This window comes from Artibeus jamaicensis, unplaced genomic scaffold, assembly GCF_021234435.1.
Source record: "Artibeus jamaicensis isolate MK-2021 breed Jamaican fruit bat unplaced genomic scaffold, CSHL_Jam_final scaffold_1964, whole genome shotgun sequence".
Taxonomy (NCBI): domain Eukaryota; kingdom Metazoa; phylum Chordata; class Mammalia; order Chiroptera; family Phyllostomidae; genus Artibeus; species Artibeus jamaicensis.
Window position 1 is genome coordinate 46,347,311 of NW_026522030.1, and position 24,438 is coordinate 46,371,748.

Consider the following 24,438-nt stretch of genomic DNA (forward strand, 5'->3'; position numbering starts at 1 on the left):
TTCTTGTTCTCACAGCCAGGGCCACGACTAAAAAAATAAAATAAAATAAAACCACCTAAAAAATGAGGTAGAGGCTGTAAGTACGGCATTTAAATCTCCCCTTCCCCACTACTTCTTCTATAAACTACAGCCTACAGTGTATAAGCGGTAATTGCCTAAATAGCTCATTCCAGGGCATGTTCAGCCGGAGCTTGTAGTTATCCTTCCTTATGAAAACAGTTTTTCAGAGCTAGGGTGATTTAAAATGAGCTACAGAGGGAAAGTTTTCCTTGAAATATTCCCTTCAATGCACATAGGTGGTCAGAGTATTATTTCAACATCTCCTGCATTAGCCACCCATGTCAGATGTTTAAATCTGCAATTAATTAGGTTCTTTAGTAGCCTGTGTGAAATAAATCAGTGATCTCCATCCAGTCCACTTAGACAAAACCCATCAGGGCAGTTGGCACAAGTTTGACGTGGTCAGCAAAGTGGGGAAAATGTAAATGATCCATGGGGACCACTTGGGCATCTGATGACAAGAGTAAAGCAGTCTTCACCCACTGCAGAGCCAAAGGGGTGCCCACCAGTGCCATGTGTAAGACAAAGCTACTCACAATGGGCTCAAACCCATCAGGTGTGATGTAAAACCCTCCACTTTCATTAGTTGCGCATGATGTCCATATTCTATGAATGTCAGTTTACCATTAGGACATTTAAAGAAGATGCTTATTAATAGAATTATCAATAGTTATTTTTAAATGTTAACCAAAGAAATAATCTAAGAAACAAATATAATTTTCAATCCCACTGACTTCACCCTACATGAAGATATGAAAGCATTCTATTTTAGGGTTATGTTTAGACTCCTTTTCCATTATCCAAAATACTTTTGAGTTTTTCTCATGAAACATTTCCAACATTGCTAAACTTAGTCTTTAAAAAAATAAGGCTTGACTACTTTACTAGAATCATAAATTTTCATACAAGTATACTTACATATGACAGATACGCCCATAGAAAGTCAAGATCATATTAAAATTTTCAAATGTGTTTGTTTTATGTGGGAGCTAGTTGGAAATAAGCAGATGAGATTGGGGAACCCTAGTTAGCTGAGAGGCAGAAAAACATACCTGCATGTAAATGTTTACGTTAAGTTGTATTTTCCTTCAACTTTTTGTTAACGTCTTCATCAAATGCATAAAAACTAAATCAAGCCAATGACTGTCATCGTTTCTGTTTAAAGAATTTGTTCACCAAACTTAGAAGGCAAAACAAAACCAAAACAAACAAAAAATTCCTAATAAATTTCATTATACCTTTGTAATACACTTTCTAAATAATAGCATTAATTCTACCTTAGGTGAATAAGTGAAAATTAAAATTTTTAAAAGATCAACAAATGAGTTGGATTTTGCTTCAAAAAAAGATTCTACAATTTTTAGACCTTGTATCTAAGTTATGTGAATATGTGTGCATATTAACATAGGTACATATTTCTTATAGTTTGTATTATAACGTGTATAACAGTGTCTAAGGCTCCTTTCAGTTCTAAAATATAGCTTCAAACTTCTGTCCGCTCCTTTTTTCGTAATGTCCGATTCTTGTTTGACAGATTGTACTCCTTCCTTTACCCTTTCAGGTATTTAAAATATAGTTCTAAAACCCACTCATACAGTTCAGTTGTCTGTAGCTCACAGACTGATTTCTACTTTCACTGATTGGGCTTCCTGTCCACTGTGAGTGGGAACTGGCTTTCATGCTCTAAACTTGGTACCTATGAGCCCATCTGGGCTTAAGTGAATGAGCTTATCTGGGTTGAATGCCATGAACTGGGGGTGTCTCTCAGAGGTGAGTGCTTCATGGCAGCCTTGCCCACACTCTCCGGGATTCACTGTTTCTGACCAGCTTGCACGTTAGCTTCTGGGTTCTCAGTGTGGCACTGCAGGAAGTGCACCAGAATGCTCCCCTTTATTAGGAAAGCTGATCTCTCTCCTCTTCCTTCCGCCTTATTTTCTATAGGCCTATGTCCTGCTGGAGAGAGAAAACTCCAGTCCTAAAGCATACAATCCATTTGGTTATTATCTTGGGATATCTGCTCCAAGATTCTCTTTGTTTTCAGCCTCTGGAAATTTCTTTCTTCTTTGCAAGCCTAACCATGCATTTAATTTTATTTTCAGATATTTTATCAACATCTCTATGCGTTTTTAGGGGGGCAAAGAACTTCCTATGTGAACTGAGCTTGTCATAATGACAAAAATATAGCTCAAACCTGACTTGTTTTTAAGCAGCATTCTATCACAAGTATTTAAAATACCTATATTCGGTTGCCTAATATGTCCCCTGAGACTAAGATGTTTATATTATCTAAAATATATTTCAGGCCCTGGCTGGTGTAGCTCAGTGGATTTGAGCGCGGGCCTGCGAACCTCGCGATTGCCGTTCGATTCCAGGTCAGGGTACATGCCTGGGTTGCAGGCCAGTTCCCAGCAGGGGACGCATGAGAGGCAACTATACATTGCTGTTTCCTTTTCTCCTTTCCTTCCTCTCTAAAAATAAATAAATAAAATCTAAAAATAAAATAAAATATCTTTCAGTAAATACATGTAAATAATTTAATTTTTAAGCTTCCTGGATTAACCAATTAACTTTGGTACTACATAAATAGATCTAGAAGAAACTGTTTTTGAATTTATAAAACATATAAAGTTAAATAAATCCCTCGATGGAAAGAAAGTAAACTGGAGGAGAAATATTCTTAATCCACATATGCTCCCCCAATACCAAATTCCATCCCTTCTTTCCAATTCCCTTCATTTTAAGAAAGTCTGTTCCCATAAGTTGTACAATCAAGCAAAAATGAGGTTAAAAGCTAATCAAAACAAATAAAAGTGTGTGTGATAGAAAAACAGACAGGCACAGAAGTTAGCCTGGAAATGTCAATGACTAGGCAAGCCAAATCAAGTAATGTTCTAATTTCCACCCAAACCGCTGAATTAGAAATGCAACAGGGTGTTAGTAATCATTATCCTTGATCCTCCAGGACTGTCATTCTGAAAGAAGTCTGGCGAGGAGACACACGGTACTGGAGATTTGCCATGTCATCCACATTTCAGTCAAACTGCAGAAGCCACATAGCTGGAGTCACTTTGCATCAAGAGGTGCCGGTTCAAGAAACATAAAAGATTGAAATAAAAACACCCTTTTGACTTAAAGAAAGGTGCCTTTCTTGGTTTTCATTCCTCTGCCTAAGAGCAACACATCTGTAGGTAGAGAACGTTCCTTTAATTTTGCAAACATCAAGGTCGGCATCGGCAATTTGTAAAAAGCAGTTGCTCGCTTCAGTATGAAATCTCCACACACCATGTTAACATGCAGAACGGTAGCAAACCCTGTTTTCGCTCTGAGTTCGCTACCAAAATCGAAATGGTATCTGAAATTCAAAATCAGCACTTCCTTGAGATTTTTCTTTTGTCCCTCTGATTTGCATCTTTCAGACTTTCTGAGAAAAGGCACTTACTATGAATTTAAAAATTGAGTTCTTATAAACATTTTATTTCAATTCATTTCCAATGTAAGTGTCGGGATAATGCTGGTCTTTCTATTGGCTCTACAAAAGAACACCTGGGACACAAGCAACAACCTTGCACTTGAGTACTTACCACGCAAAACTGTGAGTTTGGTAGTTGCAATGATGTCTTTGACGCTATTTGAGGCCACACATTCATAAATGGCCTCATCCCTTGGAGTCCGTAAGGGCTGTATTCTGAGAACTGATCCAGATCCATCGTCAAACTCTATTACCTATTAGAAGAAACACAGCTGTCACAGGCGTTGTCACAATTGTTCACCTCCCAGCTAAACCTCTCAAGGAAGTGGTGAACCAGCAGCCTTCAGGCCCAGAATAAACTCAGCAGCATTTGGAGACCGAATTTTGATGCAATGGCGAAACAGGATATTTGGATTAATGGAACGAACCCACTGAATGAAGAGGAAAAGACATGGAATGACACATGCAACAAGGTAGGTTGCAGTCTCTGCTGAAAACCATCCAGGGCTTAGTCACGAAAATGTTTTAGCAGGTTTTATCTAGGGCAATTTGATCCTATGAATTATGATAGATGAACTCAAAGTATTCTGTCTCTTTAAACACATATGCACATGCGGATTCATTCAATGATTGGAGTGTGAGGTGAAGAAATAACGCATGCCACTACCAATATCTCTTCCAGTTTAAAGTGTCTCCGCCTGAACAGTATAGATGAGTGAACCATGAAGAGAACTGCATAAATCTAATCCTTAGGCAGCCCAAGAGCCTGATGGCATGCATTAATTTTGCCATAAATCATTCCAGTGTTTGTTCTAGCTTAGCATTTTCTGCATTTTTAGGGCATTCTTGCTGTAAAATGGAGGCTTGCTTCACCAGGCAGAAAATTAATGCCCTAAACAGTAAGCCCTGAATTCACTACCATTATGAACTCTACTCTGAGAGAGTTTAGCAATCCTAACTTTTTATCAGCTAGTTGAAGTACTACTTTTAAACAGCGATGATGATATTAATAAATATGCACTCGAAACCATGGAGTCCTCTCCCTGTCTTTCTATAACTATGCTGAATTTTTGCAGCTGTTCATGGAGAGGCTGTGCTTTTTCCATGCGATTCCTTGTGAATAATACGTGCATGAGTTTAAATTATGAAAACATAGAGGATGCCTTATACATATATTTATGGATGTACAGTCCCAGATTTTATGTATAAGTTTTTATGCCGCATATGAAGAAGGTGGAATATTTTTTAAATATGTCCACTTCAAGTCTTTCTACATTTTCTTTATGTTTGAAATTCACAAAGATAGCCAAAATGTCCCATTTGTCAATGTGCCACAATTTATTTTCAACTCTATTAAGCACACACTTAGAATGAATCTACTACGCATCTTGTTTCAGTTATGAGAATCTTTGTCAAATATTCCACAATCTTTAAAAATTATTTATAAAGCTCTGCTTGGTGTGTCTCAGTGGAATGAGTGTCAGCCTGTGAACCAAAGGGTCGCCAATTCTATTCCCAGGCAGGGTACATGCCTGGGTTGCAGACCAGGTCCCCAGTAGGGGGCGCATGAGAGGCAAACATACATTGATGTTTCCCCCTCTCTAAATATAAATATTTAAATTAAAAAATTATTTATGAGCATCCTATTTAAATATCTTTAATACCAGTTTAAATTCTGATTGTTACCAGCCATCACATGTTTACTTTTCTGAACTATTACCCAGATTTAGACCTAAACTCTTAACGACAAGCACTGTACCACATGTTAAAGCTGGTGTTACCATTTCGGATTTGAACTCTATTGAATTCCCGGTATTGAATGATGTGTATCTAATCTAGGCCGGACACTGTATTTGGCACTGCAGATATAGGAGGAAGCAAACTCAGCCTAACCCCCTGCTTTCATTGGCCTTATCAATGAGTGAGACCAAAAACAGCCATATATAATGTTACAGATATTAAGGATTCTTTATCTAAGACTTGATACCATTTGATTAAGGAGTTTGGGTAAAAATAAAACATGTTCCTTGAATATATTTATGTGACCCTCATTAAGAATTATATGCTAAACACAGCTCATGCTTTCAATGTTTACTATGATAATCTTTGGAACATGATTTTGTTAAGAAGCCATCATCATTAGTGAGCATGACATCAAGCTACTCTTCGACAAAATAATAATTTCATTTAAATTTTTCAAAATGTGCATCAAAGGTGTGCACACACATTATTTTCTACTGGATGTAAGAAAGAGTCCCCAAAGATTATTTAAGATATTTTTTGTTCATTTTTAAATCACTATAGGTCTCTGATTTCAACGATTATAATTTTTCATCTGTAAACTATACGCCAGATTTTATTTTTTACTACTTTAATTAATTAGATTAATTGTGCATTTAGACCATTTATCACTCTATAATTACTGGTGAAAAAGAAATATTATCAAACAGTTCTGAACTTTGTAGTTGCTATGTTTCTTTTATGTAGGAATTGCCTCTAATTTGCCAATTTGTGAAGAAGGCCATCAAGTATGAGGAAGTGAGTTTTACATTGGGAGGTCTTAGTATCATCTGATAATCAAGCTATCCTTTTTATATCTGAAGTTCCAAGCATAGTATTTTGTGCTTCTTCCAAAATTTTTCTGCATAGCTTAACAACTATTTTTTCCTCCTCCAGAATGAATGAATTTCTAAACCATAAGTTTCCTCACAAATAACAAAAAAAAATCTATATTATGTTTCATCATTTTCATCGTACTGCGCTTTCTTAAATAAAGAAAATTCTGCAATAGATTTAACTGCAAAACCAACCTGGTTGCATATGTTTCTTAGAGAGTACGACTTTATATTAACACATTAGGGCAAATTTCTCATTCTAGTTCGTGCTACTTGTAAAACATGGGTGCAATGTGTACTTCATATGCTGCCCAGTAGCCATCCCCGTAATTCCTGTAATGGGAACAAAACGCGGCTCCCTCATTCCATCCCATGGGGCTGAATGGGACTGACTGCATTCCCAGCAACAGAGGTAGGTTCTAATTAACTTAAAGAGTTCCATCCAGCTTCCACACAGATTGGTTTAGGGGTGCACATGTAACTCAGCAGGAGCTGATGACACAGAAAAACAATGGCATAGGAAGTGGTCACAGATCCTCTAATTTCAGTTGTGGGAGAATGAGAGACTGCATTTTGCAGTCTTAGGAGGAAGCGTTCTGAGGGTGAGCCTAACAGACACGCTGGGAACACTAGTTGAGCCTTGGTATATGCAGAGACAAAGTCAGAGATCCGAACCTCCAAATTCCCTTTCTTTAAAAGCCATCTAACATTGGATTTTTCATGGCATGTAACATAAAGAATGCCATATTGGAGGGATTATGAGGCTTTACAACAGGGTAAAACAAACAAGTAACATTCAAACCAAAGGTACAGAAGATACATTCTTCCCCCCAGAGAAACAGAACAATGGACCTAATACCTCAAATCTCTGATTGCTGACTTTCTTTCCTTTTTTGTTCCAGACAATTTTAGGTCTTGGGTCTCCTGTAGCTTGGCAAATGAAAGAGGCAACTCCACCAGAGACCCCTATCTGTTCAACAGGAGTTCGCGTAAACCTTGGAGGTGCTGAAATAAAAAGAAATAATCACAATTAGATGAAACATTAAAACACAGATTATTACCCCATTGCCACAGCTTGACCCATTCCCACCAATACCTACATACAAACATACATACTTAAATGTGCCAGCTTACAAAATTAGAAAAGCAACTTTTACTTTGGGGGTAACTGAATGGGGAGGGGGTGACTTTCTGGTCAAGTTATCAGCTCGTGCTTTTACCGCTGTAATGTGTATGAAGGCAGAGATCCAATAACATTAGAAAAGCACCATCACACATTAATTTTTTATCACCCAGTATTTTTTAAAAATCCAATTTGTCCCCTGTAACAAAATGAGCTCATCAATCAAAGTGAGTAAAATTTTAGCTCTTTGATTTGATGCTGCTATCAGGACATGGCCAGAAAGCAGCACTGCCACTGCTAAGCTATTAAAATTAGTGACATCGAAGAGAAATTCGAGGAAATCTTAGAGAGACAAGAAATATAGCCCTGAATGAGAAGGTGTGGCAGGAAACAGCAATGGGGAGAGTGGTTAAGTGATCCTCCAGCTCAGATATTATGAGCTGCCTTACTTAAAACTTGACTCCACATTTACCTTTGGAGGAGTCAAGAAGCCTCCAAAGTCACAGCAAAGAAAAAAGAGTTTCTGTTAACAAAGATGTAGTGTCCAAGATTCCTAAGCTTGAAAGTCCAGAATTTGGAGGCTCTTTAAAGCCCTCTGTCTCCTTTAAGTGCTCATAACATTTACCATCTCCTGAAACTTGTACTTATTATCCATGTTGTGTTTCAAACCTAGAACTCTTTTATGAGTCCTATAAAATATAGTTAAAACTTTATGCACAAGGATAATCATCATGTCATTTATTTAGCAAAAATTATAAGCACCATAAATATAAAATATTATAGGAATCGATGGTGATGCAAACCAAGGCAAAATAATGAAACACCATGCGAATAGTAAATGTTACGTCTTAGAAGTTTTTATATGACATGACAAATACTTATGACTGATGATAAGCCACAAGGACACCATACAAAAATATATATGAGGGGTATAAGATAACAAAAATAACCTGCCAAAAAAGTTGTGACCAATATGCTAAAACACTATTGATGGTGGCTTGAGAGAAGGTATTGTAATTATTTTTCCTATTGTTTTACCTTTTTCTTGCATCTTTGGGTTTCTAAAATTATGTTAGAGTTGGACATTTTTAAACTGAAAAACATTTTACTTTTCTATTTTATTTTCCTTTTTCTTATCCCTGGTACAGTTTTTTCTTCTCTTCTGTTTTTCAGTTATACTCTACTGAAGGGTGGTTTAAAGTTACTATAGCTAACATTTATGTTGGAAGCAGTCCCCAGACTCTGTGAAGGATGACGTGACGAAGTTCATCCCTGTGTGCTCCTCACCACTATCTGCTCTCCCTGTGACCACGAGACCCTCCTCCCGGCCTGGTGGTGGGTTCTGACTCTCTTCTTGGTTTTCTTGGGAAGCCAGAGTCCCATCAGCTCCACTATTATGATATGTAGCACCTTGGTGGGGGTGGGAACTTTTTGCTGATTCTGTTTTTTAAGGTAAAGAAATTTCCTGTTTCTTTACGTTAAAAAGATGAAGTGTGAAATAAATTATTTCGCAGCGATCCCTTCCTATTTCATGTTTCCTAGCTTAGTGTGGCATTTCCACAAGGAGGGAAGGAAATGAGAAGCTGAGAGGCACTTTTGCAATGCTACTGCTGGGAAATGAGTCTTCACTCATCAGTAAATTCAACATATTGATAATGACACGGGTGGCATGTGGGCCCCTGTTTGTTCAGAAACAGTAGGGGGGAAGGGGGGCTCTGAGGACCCCGCAGGCCGCACATCCCGCATCTGGGGCAGGCGGTGCAGACGGCGTGATCACCAGAACTGTGGGGAGCACTTGGAATGGCCTGACATGGACTGAGGAAAAAAGCAACTGTACACTGATGTCGCTCTTCTGAAAATGAACAAAAAAGGAATTAGAATTTTTTATGTTTATCATTTTGCTGTTGCAACCAATGCAAATTGATAATAACTGCCTATTTGTCAGCCTTGAAGATGGAAAACATAATTACGTAACTAAAATTCTTAGGGAACTGCCCTGAAAACACTGTTAAAAATAATGCTACAATACTGGCATTTTTAAGTACCTTCCTTTTCAAAGCCCTTAACTTAAAAAAATTAGCCCTGAAAAATATCAGTTTTAACAACCTGCTTTCCTATTTATTTTAAAATTTCTTGCAAGAACATGTGAATGAAGTAAATCTTAATGAAAATGACTATGTACTACTAATCAGAAATTAAGTAGTAGAATAAATTAAATAATACAAATAATAAAATATAGGATGCCATTTTCACTGTACTAAGATTTTTTTTTAGGGGCCGGGATCTCACTTCTCATAACAAAGAATGAAGAACATTAGAGGGGTCTGGTCATTTGAGAACAAGCAATGGCCACTGGAGCAAGTTCTTGCGGAAGAGTAGGGACATTAAAACATCAAATTAGCATTAAAGATAGAAACCTCACTTCTAATGGAAAGCAGAAACGGTAAACTCCCATGTACTTGGGGAGGGGACTCCCATGTACTTGAACATTCCAATGTTCAAGTGTGTTTCCTCCTTATTTCCATTTTCAGGTCATACCTTGAAATGTTCATGCTAGTACTGACAAGTATAATATCTGTCAAAGATATGACCACTCAATGCTACTGTGAGGATGTTACTTCCAGAGATGAAGTCAAGTAATGGAAGTGATGGAATTGACCTACTGAACTGTGGAAAGTTTATTTAAAATAATCAGAATCTGTTTCAGATTTGTGACTGTTTTCTCAAATCCTACTACCACGACGGTGACTGGGTATTCTTCCAAACAGCATCCTAAAAAGAGCCCTTAGATTTACTCCTAAAAAACAACAAAATGAAAGATCACACTACATTAAAAAGGCACCGCAAGGGCCTGGCCAGTGTGGCTCAGCTGGTTGGAGCTTCATCCCATAGACCTAACAGTCACAAGTTCAATTCCCAGTCAGGGTCCACACCCAGGTTGCGGGTTCAATCCCCTGTGGGGGCACACATGAGAAGGTAACCAATTAATGTTTCTCTCTCTCTTTCTCTCCCTTCCTCTCTCCCTCTAAAAGCAATGAAAAAATGAACGACCTGTACACATAAACAGTGTGAAGATTAACTGTGGGAACAGTGGGTGAGCTGGGCAGAGGAGGGCAATGGAGAAAAATTGGCATAACTGTAATAGAATAACAACAAAAGACTTTTTTATAAAGTCCTCTGGTGAGGATAAAAAAAGGCATAAGTGCTTATACACATTTTCTTATTTATTTGTTTGTTTTTTAAATATGAAAGATATTAGCCTTTTACATACCAGAAAATCATGACTTTCTCACATATCTGATGTTAATTTTTCTCTATTTGTGTACAAAATCCAAACCACATAAAAAAGTCATCATTCTACCAGACAAATTTACGATACCAGAAAATAGAGTAAAATCTTTTCAGTAAGCATGTTTGCTGCACAAATAATCATCCTGGTGGGTGAAACTCTAAGTCTGATGCCGTCAGTGCTGGCTAGGCAGCTGGCCAAAGGAGAGAGAAGAGAGACAAGACTCAACTTAATAACTGCATCAAACACCCGAGGCGAGTAAAACCTTTATTCTCAGAGGGGCGATATCGATCAGAGCACCCACTTCCGCTTCTCTGTATCTCAGGTTTATAAAGGAAACTAAATGAATCTCTCACTTTCTCTTGTCATGGATACTGCCCAAATTTAAGTCATACTCTGGGAAGAAAGAAAAGATTATCCAAGTAAAAGCATAAAGCAAAAACTTCTACTAAAGTCACACCATAGGACAGCCTCGGGTCTGAATAATGAAAATACTCAGGTTTATCTCATATGATACAACCATCAAAATTACCCTTGGTCTAAGGGGAAAAAAAGAAAAAAACAAGAGTATAAAGATGGGGGAAAGTCATTAAATCATTAAATCACCATATTTAGGGGACCTTCCATTCCTGTAGCTGCTATTTCTGTCCCCCTAAAGCTGCCAGCACTGTGCTTTGCAAAAATGCAGTTCTGCTCAAGCTGGTTTTGACAAGTGAGGAATATGACCTTTTATTAAACTAATGCCAGGCATGGCAGAGGTCGAATTACAGTTAGACCCAGAAAGTCTATTTTCTAAATGGAAAATAGAGAAGCTAAACATGCATATGAGTCAGAAGAGAGGCATGGCTGTTCTAGAACGCGTCCGCCATGTTCACTTGCTGTTTCCAAGGGCCACATTCTCAGGATGTACTTGCAGAGCAGAGAGTAACTCCAGGAATCTGGCAGATAATTATTCCCTACACAGTTCAAGGGGGAGCCACACGCTGCTGGCGGATGTTTGCTTCTAAGAGGTTAGGTTGTTTCTTAATGTGTAACAAATATAGAGTCACTTGGCTTCTAATAATGGTAATATTTTGATGTTGTATCAGATTTTAAGTTGCTAAGCTCTCCAAAGACAAGGTGATAAGACTGATGTACACTTTTGGGTATTAAATTCAGGCGATAGAACCAATCAAGAACAGCAAACTGCCTTTGACCTTCCTTAACAAATTGTTCTATGGAGGACAACACCCTCCCTTTAGTATATTACATTAAACAGGGCTAGGCATTAACAAGGGAGAACCGTTGAAATCTACTAGTGACATCCACACAAAAAGGAACTTAGAATAAATTCTTAAAGGTTAATCGGACAACTCATGCTTGAAGTTACTTGACTGAACAAGTGAGAATCACTTACAACAGGTTCACAGAAAGGCCCGCATGCTACAACAGTGAAGAGAAGAAATGAGGGTGCCATTTGTCTAATTTGATTCTAATGAATAAGCTGCTTCAGCAGTCATCAAGGAAATTTGTTGCATGGGGAACAAAACTAACAGCATGTAACTAATTGGCTTTGTTTCTTTCAGCTGATTAACATTACCTTAAATAGAGAGTTTTGTTTTTAAAGGGATATTTGTCATAATCATGCACCTAAAATCTTGAAAGTGGAAGTTCAATGGTGCCATTACTGACACTAAGTGAGAGGGTGAGACAGTGTTCAGTAAGAACATGTAGGTAGTTCTGGCTGCAGGCATCAGCTTCCTCCCTAAAAGGTGGCTGTCAAATTGATGGCACTGTCCACCGGGCCCATCTCTGTCCTCTCTTCCTCTGGAAGTATCAGGGTGGAGGTCAGGAATGGGGCGTTGGGGGCTGGGTGAGAAAAGTGGAGCTGGGGTGGCTCTAAGGGTAATGGCCCCGTCTGAAGGTTTAGGGGAAGAAGAACTGTTGCGACAGGGTTTCACCTCTGCCTCCAGCCACAGCACACCCTAGAGCCACTGCCCCAAATGCAGGGAGTGGCCAGAGTGTTTGTGGCTGGTGGATTTTATGTTATGATTCATTTGATGAATGAGTAGGAGTGTAGGGAGGAGAGTGTCCCAAGATGGTGACAGAGCAGAAGAGAGGTAAGCTGACGTGTAACTCTTAAGGAGGACCAGAATCACAGCCCAAACCTCCGGCTGGACTGGTGTCCACGCAGCTGTCTGACATAAACTGGGGACTGTGGGGGCACCTCTCCTATCCTGTGGGACCTGAAGAGGGCCACCACTCATACCCACAGTCAGGCCACACCTTCAAAGTCAGACTTTGTTTTGAGTTATTTCTGATATTTTCTTCTTCCTACAATCCTCAAAACAACTGACTAGTTTTAAAGTTCGGTTTAAGGAGCATCATATTTCAAAATGGGATTAAAAATAATTTCTCTATAGTGAATTTCATGCACTGGACTAATGTTTTAGATATCTTATATGTGATATTTGCCATAGTCCTGCAAGACTATATCATTATTTTAATTTTACAGAATTACAGAAAACCTGATAGTACTATAGAAACTTGTAAGTAAAGTAGGAAGGAGGGAGAAAAGAAGAAAAACACAAATGAAGGGTCGTTGAGACTAAGAGCAAGTCATGGACTTCGGACCTAACGGGGAAGCGCTGACGTTTTCGCCGTGCAGGATGGAGGACGGAGAGGCGGAAGTGCGCAGCACAGACGGTGTGGCGTGAGTCTGCTGGCACACACCTTCACATCTGTTTTAATTGACTACAAAACATATACTGACTGTTCGTTCAAGGGTTTAGTTAAATACTTTGTATGGTATTACAGCAGTTATTTTCCACTAGTTAAGAAAGTTTGCCAGAACGTGCTGCCTAGGGGGGTTCTTTCCTAATTCCCAAGAGCCAATTGAAATTTGGGATGAATCAGCTATGATGCCTGGTCAATAAAAATCAATGCTGCAAAATACATAAACGAATTACATAAACTCCAAATTTAGTAAGTAGGATACTTTTGTATTATTTTACATATACTTTCTGTTTGTTCATGAAGGAAAAAGACAGACACCCCATTAAAGTTCTTGACATTAATTTCCTCTCTTCCTTTTCAAGGCATTTCCATGATTCTATGCATGTCCCACACCAATAATTTTATTAAGGCTTCAACTCTCAACCCTTTAAAATGCCTACTAAAGCATTCTCCCATTGAATAGACAGATGCCTGTCTCTATCAATATTTAAATTGACAATGAATTGATACGTACACTGACAAAATATTAAATTAAATTACTATTTGATTATTAATTATTTAATTATTATTATTAAATCCTAAAGATCTGATTTTATGATGTGTCATTTCTTCTTCATATTCATAACAGTAGCTAGGAGACTCTTTTTGAGCTGGTCATTAGCATCACTTGGGAAACTAAAAACATACACACATACACCTGCTATAGGTGTTCAGACCCTACCCCAGACCCATTAACCCAGAAAACCAATTAATGGGTGGGGCTACACAATTAATTTTGAAAATATTCCAACGTTCACCTGGGATTGAGACTCACTGACTGATACCATGATATCTGTACCCCCCCCCCCGGCCACTCTGCCCTACTTTGTGTGTTTATCAACTATTTTGCACATTACCAGTGATCCCTTCCCTTCTATCTTGTTCTTTGAGTTGTTTTTTTAATGCTCTCTTCTCTGATTAAAGCTTTCTTCCACTCAAAACAAAAGCAAACACAAATAAGTGAGCTTTAATAGCTCCCTGCTGACAAATAAAACCAGAAACTGAGTTTGGCCTTTAAGATCTTTCAGGACTGCTGCCAACTTCTTTTTCAAAATGTGTTTCCACTATTGCCCATCGAGAACCTAAAATTCCCTGCCAGGACGCCTTCACACATGCTAATCCCTTGTACAAAATGCCTTCTCCCCTACTTTTGGATTTATACACTTTCTCCATTTTCACCCAAATTAAGTATCTTGAAGTCTTCTTTGATTCTCCCGTCTTGATAAAATCTACTATCCTTTTAACTCTCTTATCACACTTGAATTTCTCTCATGAGTCAGAACATATTAATTTTATTGTAGCTCTTTTATGCAGGTATTTCTCTCCCTCCATACTGATAGAACCTTAAGAAAAAAATCTGTGACCTGCTCATGACCGAAGTCCCACGTCTTCTAATCACACCCAGCACAGAGTGAGTGTTCAATGAACACAGGGACTTGATAAAAAGCTCCCCGAAGCACTATACCCTTTAATCCTTGGCTACACGCATGTGAGTATTTAGGATAAACAATAATGTTGTAAACATGACTACACTGCCTGTATTTGAATTACCTTTGCTCATAGCTTGATAAATCAGCTGTAGAATGCAAACTGTACAAAACACATATTGATCCTGCAAAACATTGATGTGATATGGAGAGAGACTAATAGATCCATACCAGGCCTAAAATTGGAAAAATGTAGCATAGTCAAATCACAGATTCATGCATCTATGTATTGTACAGCTGAATTCAGAAGAAGTATAGTGTAGTACAATGGACCTCGTCTCTTTTACGAGTAACATGTCAGCTCATTGTTATCACAGAGCTCCTTTCCACTCTGCTCTATTTGTGCTTCTTATTCTTAAGTAAAATGAATTTATTTTTCTGATGGTATATGTTTATCACATGTACTGGATACATAAGTTAGAAAATATAAATAAAAGAATACATTTTCAAGCATTCTAATGGTGATCACCTCCAAACAATTTTTAAGATCACTTCCATGCTCTTTCCAGACATACATTTCACAAAAAGATCATGCTGTGTTGTTATTATAGCCTGCATTTTAGTTAAAATATATTTCTGTATCTTTTTGCCAATACATATTTAAATTGAATATAATTTTATATTTTTAAGCATGTAGATGTATTTTAATTTACTGTTAAATATGTAGGTTGTTTCAAACCTCCCAGTGTTATAAAATGTTTGGGTGGTTATTCTTATAATAATTATACCCTCCCATAAATTTACAACCTATATATAGGGGTGGGCAAAAGTAAGTCTATTGTTGTAACACACATAAATAATATAATAATTAATAAATAAGAATATGAGAATAAACTCTGTTGTGTGTACTCACAACTGTAAACCTACTTTTGTCTACCCTGTATGTGATTCATTGATACAGGTCAAATTTTAATATGGATGACCTATTTCTATATGTATAATTACTGGATAAAAACTATACTTTTTAGAGGCTTTATATACAGTATTTAAAATATGCTACAAATAACTCATGGATTCATAGCAGAAATATGTATCAGAGAATCCAATTACCTAGACCACTGATAACACTAAAAATTATCACTATTTCACTGGTCAAATTTTTATCCTTTTTAGCTAAATAGAAGGGATGAAAAGTGGAGGTCATAAAGTGATCGATCAGTTTTTAGGAAGAAATTGGAAAATTCACCCCCTTAAAAAAGTCTTCTTCAAATACCCCTCAAATCTTGCTGTTTCTACTTGTCTTGGGACAACACAGTCTAAGGGAAAACACTTGGTGGTGAATATTAGTAGACCAATGAAGAAAGAGAAAAAAAGGAAAAGAATTTATAAAATGAAACTTTTGAAAACAGTACTTAAATGTCATGGAAATTAATTTTCTATTTAAAAAGGTCAAAACATTCAAGTTCATTTTAGTCTTTCAAATTGCTTTTCAAAAATCTTGTAAAGGTGAAATTTCATATGAATCAGTCAGTTTATGGTAGTTAAATAAATTTCTAGTTTATCTCATTTCAAGAAACATTAATACCTGGGTCATAAACACTTGTTTTACAGCAGTAAAAGTTGTATGGTCTCACCACAATCACTTTTCACTTAACAGACAGCCAGGGATTCTGTGACCAAAGCAAACAATCCCCTACATTCACAGCATCTGGGATCTAAAACTTCTCTGAACTACTGACATGCTTTATAAGACCAGCCATCTGTTTTGGTAGAAGACACTCATACTGACCTCTGGTTTTAGTGGCATAAATTTCAAAAGGACACGCCAGCGGTCTTGAATCACCCTTCGAAACAATCTGTGAAGCTATTCTTACCATTCCTTATGGCAGAGTCACTCATTCTTAATGAAAACATGGTATCAGCAGCACCATTCAGATATTAACTCAGTACTTTCCACTTTAAGCCCCTGATTTGCTTACTACCTACTTATGCATTCAAAATACAAAGACTGTGCATCTGTTTTCATTCAACAGAGTGATAAAAGCTCTTACATTGAAACAGATGAGAAGTCATGCCTTTTCCCAAGCTCATTCAGTAATGTGTAGGCAAATGGCACAATATCTATTGGCTTTTTTCATGTTCCCTCTAAATGGTAATATACTCACAGGGCTACTTAACACAAACACTATATTTGACCAAAAAAGAAAGAAAAAAAGAGAAAAAGGAAGGAAGGAAGGAAGGGGTTCTACCTACCACCCAGTAGCATCTTTTTGTACAGTTAGTTTTCAAAGCAGATTCATTTACATCATATTCATTGCTAATTTACTCATTAGTCATAATTTATCACATCAGATGTCCTGATCATCATTAGAAGTAATCATTTACTCTTCATTCTAACCTGCTGCTTATCATGTACCTGCAAATTGGATCACACAGGAAAGGTAATTGGCTTATTTTAAAAGGAACATGAGAGCTGATATAATTGGAGTGGCAAAATAATACATTTTTGTCATTTTTTCCTCCATTTTGCCCAATTTTATGTTACCAATCTCCAGAATATTTATCTTATTACTTTTAAAACGTTTTAATATACCAACTAAGTTAATTTTGTTTTATTATTTTTTAAGAGAAACTAGAGAGATAGGCTCCACTGGCTTCACTTTAAACACCAGCAGCGAACCGAAGAGATGCTCCGCTGATGTGACTCTAAGCGCTGAAAGGCTGCGAGCCTGTATGAACTGATATGAACTGTTCCAGCGCCCGCCCTCGGACCAAAGGGAGGGGTTGCACAGTTGGCAAAAGCCCAGATCATTTCCTGTAAGACAGATCCATCTTGTAGGAATAAAATTTGTACTCTACTTCATTGTTTATGCCTTAACAGTTGTTCTAGGAATAAATGGACCACAATTTCTCGTCTATCAACTCCACACTGATAGGTCAGCAAGGTAGCTAACATACTCCCCGCAGCTATAACTCGGAAGGGCACGCGTGCGTGCACACTCTCAGTGAGCTGTAAAACAGATTACAAAATGGTGGTCAAATGTATTTACTGGAGAAAAAAGGATTACTATAAGCTCACCTTGTTTATGGACAAAATAGATCTCCATAGAAATGCTGTTTTTGATGTCATGAGTATGTTTTACCCAGAATAGAATACTGTAGAAAATGGGCTGCCTGAGTTTGTATTACAACGGCAGTGTTAATTACAAATTATATACAGAACTTTAGAATAAACATGGTAGTATTTCCTAAAGTACATAATTATTATATTTAAAATGTGTAATATTATGATTTTTAAATGTTTTCAGGGATGAAACACTTGAAAATTTTATTATTTAAAAATATTTCGCCCTGGCTGGTGTAGCTCAGTGGATTGAGCTCGGGCCTGGGAACCAAGCAACCACGGTTCGATTCCCAGTCAGGGCACATGCCTGGGTTGCAGGCCAGTTCTCTCCCTCTCTCCTTCCTTTCCCCTCTAAAGATAAATAAATAAAATCTTAAAAAAAAAAAACAAAAACATTTCCTTGCTCCTGGCTGAGTGGCTCAGTTGGTTGGAACATTGTCCCATGGACCAAGAGGTGGTGGGTTTGCACCTACCGGGGTTGCAGGTTTGATGCCTGGTGGGAATGTGGACAGGAGGCAACCAATCCATGTTTCTGTCACCTCAATATTTCTATCCCCCTGCCACTTCTCTCTCTAAATTTATCCTTAGGTGAGGATTAAAAATATCTATATATTCCTTGGTACTCAGTGTTTCATTTTAAGGAGCATTACCATGCGTTAGTAAGTATGCAATATATACGGATAAATAATGAAAAAGATAAATGCAACATAATTTTTAAAATATACTTGCCTACATACTAGTTTTGTTTTAGAATGGAATGATTAATTAAAAGCTATATTTGAAAAGCACTCAGTACTATTCACATTTGGACCAATACTCTGCCAGAAATCATAATCTCTAGGTTTAAAAGGCTCATGTCATAGTTTGGTTCTGTCAAATACCTAGCATATTGGAGGCATTCAATGCCTATTAAAGAAAGCACAATTATTTTGGTCATATGGATATTTTAGGTATGTAGCTATGTCCTCCCAGAAATTTTCCACTAAATTCAGATTTTGTTTTTTAGAGTCACTTACCTATATACCCAAAGCTCTAAGCAAAAAGCATTTGGCAATGATTTGTGGAATTCCAAATAGCCTCATTCGATATTAGGTAACTATTAGTACCCCCCAACTGTAGGGCAATAAAAATACTCATTTTCTGATATTCCTCCAAGTGAATATAGGTAGCAAGCAAAAGAATAACACTTATTTCACATAGTAAATGTATCCTTTCTAAAACAAAATATTCTGTGCTAAAAGTCAAGAGAAACAATCTGCATTCATACATGCAAGTTGGATACGGTGAAAGGGCTCCATAAGCTATAAAGTCTCCATGAGTTTCACCTTGCTAACTGTGATTGATCTCTGCATTCCCAAAGAGCGGCCTGACACCGCCTGTTCTCAAATTCTACCCAGTAAGCTATTTGGGGGCACAAAAGATGGAAAGCATGACAACTGGTTCTATGCTAGGGTTGTGAAGTCATGTACAAGCAAGCAATGATAATAATAGATAATCACCCAGGGCCATTGACCAGCGCTGTCCACACAGAAAACTCAAGTTGACATTAATTGGATCCTGGCACAGAGAGAACGGGGTATAATTCCTTGGTTAGCAGATGAAAATAAACCCTTAAGAATCTTTAATAAAATGAGCCCTAGATGGAACAGAGTATAATGCAATAATGTAACTCACACTCTTTTTTTTTTTCTTTCAGGCTACATCTCCATAAAATAACCCTATCAGCATTTCCATGGCAGCATGTTAAATCTGAGGAGGAAATGTCACATTCTTGCTGCCTGTGAGCTGACACAACACACACGACTACAAATTTAGAAAGCCAACGAGAGAAGGGGAAGGAGCTTTCTTCCCCATCCTCTCTGAAATACGTTATGCTGGACACTCCTTGTTCTCCCACTTTCCAGGTAACGTCGGATTTAACTACAGAAATACCCATCTCTCCTTCTCTTTAAGTGAACTTGGGTAACATTGGGAACTAGCATCACAAGGTAATACTACTTAAATATTCTGGACTTTTCCATTGGATTCATTTTTAAATACCAAGTCCCTAATCGGTACCCCTGGGCAGTGCAGACCCTGGTACCAGCCCAACGTTAGTGCAGGTGATGCCGCTTTTCTAGAGGAACACATTATTGGTGCCCCAGGAATACGGGGGGCTTCCAAAATGGCATAGACAGTGAAGACCTTCACTTACCTACCAACTTCATCCCATCATTCTCTAATTTACAGGGTATTAAGCTTAGGGTATTAAGCTCAGGGTATTAAGCTTAAAAAAAGAAAAAGAAAAGGTTTTCCCCACATGGAAATAAACTTTTAGAAGAACCTGCAAATGAGATTTTAATTATACTATTTACCAATACTGCATGCAGAAATAAACTGAACCATTCCTTGCTTTGTTTTTTTCCTCCAATTTAACTGTTAACGGGCATCATAGTAATTGAAGTTGGTTTTGTGGCAAATTATTAGGACACTTCTTTTAGAAGGAAAATCAACTGATAACTACTGCCCTGGAACATGGCTGTTGTTCAGAGCACAGACAGAAGCCATGGCTGCCGGCTGATGGGCCCGGCCCCCTGCTATCCTTAGAGCACAAACGTAGATCCCCACGCCCCTTGCCAGGCTGAGTAGGCTGCAGCCACTCCTTCCACCCATGGGCTGTACTGACCATGTTATGCTCAGCACAATAAAGTGACACTGTTTTAGGACCTCCTGCAAGGTTGGACCTAGCTTTAGATGCTAAAAATGCTATTTTATTTATTAACAATTACAATCATGAAATAACACCAGCTTCGGCACCCTCCTAAAATATCAGTGCGCAACCTGAAGCACTTCGAGTTTCAGACACACACATGCCTCAAAGTGTTTTTGTTAGTGACCACAGGGCGTTTTGAAAGGGAAAGAATCCTTTTGTTGTATTTGTGTAACAGGGATATTTGGGAATACATGCCAGGCCACAGAGTGAGGATCTGGATGAACTTAATCTTCCAGAATTAGAAAAAGTACCTTTAGATTATCTGGCTTAAGCCTTTCTACTCAGCAGCAAATGAAAAGATAAAACCTCCAGGATGCCAAGACCTGAATGATACACTCTACCTCTTCCCATGAATCACTATATAACCTACTTATAGTCACTAATTTAATCAAAGGAAACCTTTTAAAGCTCTCTGGAGCACCTTTGTCAAATTTACAGTCGGAGGTCTTTGATAACCTAGTGAAAGTCCTATCTGCTTTTTGATGTGCATCAAAAAAATGCAATGAAAGGAGGTCTCCCTTCAGGTTTCCTGCTTCAGAGGGGAAAAGACAAAAGGGGAATCTAAACAGACGGGCTGCAATTAATAATTAAATATGTAGTAGTTATTTTTATTCAGTAAATACATGGTCTTTGAGGTCGCCTGTCTTTCTAAGGAAAAAAAAAAGAAAGCTATCCAGAATGACAAAACCAATGCTTAGAATCTGCAAAGCAAAACGAAATGGAAAGCATTTGGGAATATCGTCATTATTTTTTAAAGGGCCAGTCGAGAGGCTCTCCCTTCTTCACTACGTAGCCCAGGGTTCCAATAGTCAAACTGGTCCCAGCAGTGTTCCGTATACTCATTTGCCTTAAGTCAGTTCTGTGGCACACCGTTCTCCCTTCCCATGCTGAATGGCTGAGCCCTGCCTTTGAAATCACAGCTCTGTAAGCACTAGTGCCCTTGTAAATTCATGATCTACAGCCTCAACAGGACCCCCATGTCACCTATCAATCATCCTCCCATCTTTTACCACTTTGCAGAAGTCTGCCCTGCACTGACCTCTCACCTCCAAGAGATTGATGCTCTTGCCTCCTACTTAATCAGAGAAAAATAATGCCATGAAGCTTGAACTTGACAGCTGCTCCATCTTATTTGCTGAACAGGAACTTCTAATTTAGAAACCATTCTTCCCTTGAGTTTATGCTGTTCCAGACCAATTGCTTCACTTTGTGTTCTTGATCCCCTTCTCATCTTCTTTGGCGCCTCACTGTAGCAATTGTCGAACCTCTACACACAATCAGCAACTCCTTCCCTCCCTCTTTAATAGCTTCTTCCCCTGAGAACAGGCCGGGATGTCAGTCTCACAAATGACATCTTGGGTCAGATTATTCTTTGCATGGGGGCTGTCCTGTGCATTGTAGAAGGTTCAGCAGTATCCCTGGCCTCTCTGATTTAAATACCAGCCAATACCCTTTCCTCCCAGTTGTGATAAGAAAACATTCCAAATGTCTCCTGGGAGGACATTTCACTTTCTAGCACCAAAAATACTGCACTCCAGGAATCTCCACAGTCCCAGATGGTTGGTGACCCTCATTCAGACAACACCAAGTCAGCATCTCCCTAATCCACACTACTCTGTCCCTTTGCAATATTCCAATGGCTACGCATCTCACACTGTTTATAACTGCATGGTTCACCTTTTCTCTCCCCTGCTAGACTGTGAGAAAACAAAAGGCATGACCTGTAGCAGGCAGTTTTCTAATATTACAACTCTAACCAAGGGTTATGCCTCCACTGAAGTTTATTGATTTAAAAGTGACTGCACAAGACTCAAGCAATATACCTTGTATATAAGAGTATATTTTGACTAAGGCTGAAATTCAGGAAAAAGAAACAAATTATTCAGCTACTCATACATTTACTGAAGAGTTATTTAACTGTTATAATATATAAATATAAGCCAATGTAAAAATATATGCAAAGATTACATACCTTCTCTCAACTTTAAACACTGCCAGTAATTTAAATGTTTTTATTTCTTCATAAGCATTAAGGGTTATAATGAAGAGAAAGTACCTTGCTGAAACAACCAAAAGTTATCCTTGGTAAAAATAAACTTAACACCTGAATATGGTCATTAGTTTCCTTTCCTATGTACTTAAACTCACCTTTGTATTTTAACCATGGAGATAGATGGTAACACTATTTAAAGCCATGAGCTTGTTGGTCTTTACTGGTCTATACTGCTTTTCAAATTAATCTCAATATGTGATATTATTAGTTTTCTCTTTCTATTTTTTCCTGTTAGTAGCTTAATTTTTTCCCTAGAATTTTCCCCTAGTATCTTCATCAAACTTTCCAGTAAGTTTTTTTAAGAGCAAAATAATTTCACATACTAACACATAGGGCAATATGAATCTATTCAAGATTCCTTAGCAGAACTTGGAAAGATAATTAAAATTAGATTATAAGCATGTAATGAGAATGAAATGAAATGATTAATGCCTAGGGAAAAAACACAGGTAAAGAAAGATAAGAGCATTATTTATCAAAGTGATAAATGCAGCCTAGTTAAGATAGTACTCAATTCAATGATTATCCAAAAAGACGTGAAGGGTTTTGTACACAAGAGATCCCACCTGTGTTCATTTGCCTCAAACCCTAAATAATCCACAAAATCAATCTCTGCTTTTCTGTCCTGTCTCTGTAGAAAAATTTATTTTTAAGTCTGAGTGGAATATATACTTTGATGGCAGAAAAGCTGATGTGCCTTTTTTGGCCAGAATTGATTGTAATTTTGCATTGAAAGAGCAAAGCACTCAACAACATAATTTGCTTTAAGCACACAGGGGCCCTTCATGCCCCACAGCATAAAAAGCATTTTCTGGAAATAATGAGCCTTGTTTTATCTACTTTAGATACTTTGCATTTTAAACAACAATAACATAAATATGAACACATGCACACAAAAACATAACCAGGATTAAAATCTCTGGAAGAGTTAATGATGAATAAGCCGATATATTTCAGTCACCACCAAATGTTCTGGATATGCCACATACAAGAACTTTTTATCATCTTCACATTTGTTATACTCCCTGAAGCATGACACTCTTGGCTATTTCTACCTCTGTGAAATTTTTTATTTTTTAAAAATAAAGAATTTTTATTTTTATCTCTTTCACCCATTTTGATTATGTTATCACATCTTTCTCAGGACTTGCTTATCTCTTCATTAATTTTACTAAAATAGACTCCTTATTCTGTCTTCCAAACTCACTCTATCTATTTAACTGACAGTGCTATTCAGTGAAAGTGCAGTTGCAATCAGGCCATGACCCTGCTCAAGAATCTTCAATAGCTCCCTACTATTAATGACTTAGTAAAGGCTCTGCTGAAAGAATTACATCACTGATTTACCTGACATGACCTCAACTCTCACCACTCACATATATGTCAGACTCACAGATTTTTCTGAAAACATTATAAATATATAACAGTTTATTCTAAAATATAGCCCACAGACACCTGGAGGGGGGATCACTTCCTGTTGCTTATTAAAAATGCATATTCTGATTCCCTGTCTAACCTTGCATTGCAATGTCAGAGTAAGGCCTGGGACTCTGTGTCGCTAATGTCCGGAACTGATCTTTAAGGATACTGACATGTTTGTGTACTCGTTAAAACTGTTCCATTCTCCTGAAGTAATTTCATAGAAACACCAGGTTCTTGACAGTCTATCCTCCTTTCAAACCCATGTGAAATGCCCTTGCCTGGGTGAGAGATTTTCTGATCCCTAATCCAGTGCAGATTCTAAGGATTTCATTGTTGGACCTCACTCGCGG

General features: G+C 37.8%; 1 protein-coding gene across 17 annotated transcripts in view; it reads right to left on the reverse strand.

Annotated features, from left to right (window-relative positions):
* PTPRD (protein tyrosine phosphatase receptor type D) overlaps nt 1-24,438 on the reverse strand; it is a 523,934-nt gene that overhangs the window by 298,792 nt on the left and 200,704 nt on the right. For all 17 annotated transcript variants that reach the window (XM_053656280.1, XM_037156783.2, XM_037156780.2 and 14 more), the window contains exons 3-4: nt 7,004-7,149; nt 3,642-3,783 (exon numbers count right to left, since the gene is read on the reverse strand). In XM_053656280.1, the coding sequence (XP_053512255.1) occupies nt 3,642-3,783; nt 7,004-7,149 (288 nt within the window). The remainder of the gene's footprint in view (nt 1-3,641; nt 3,784-7,003; nt 7,150-24,438) is intronic.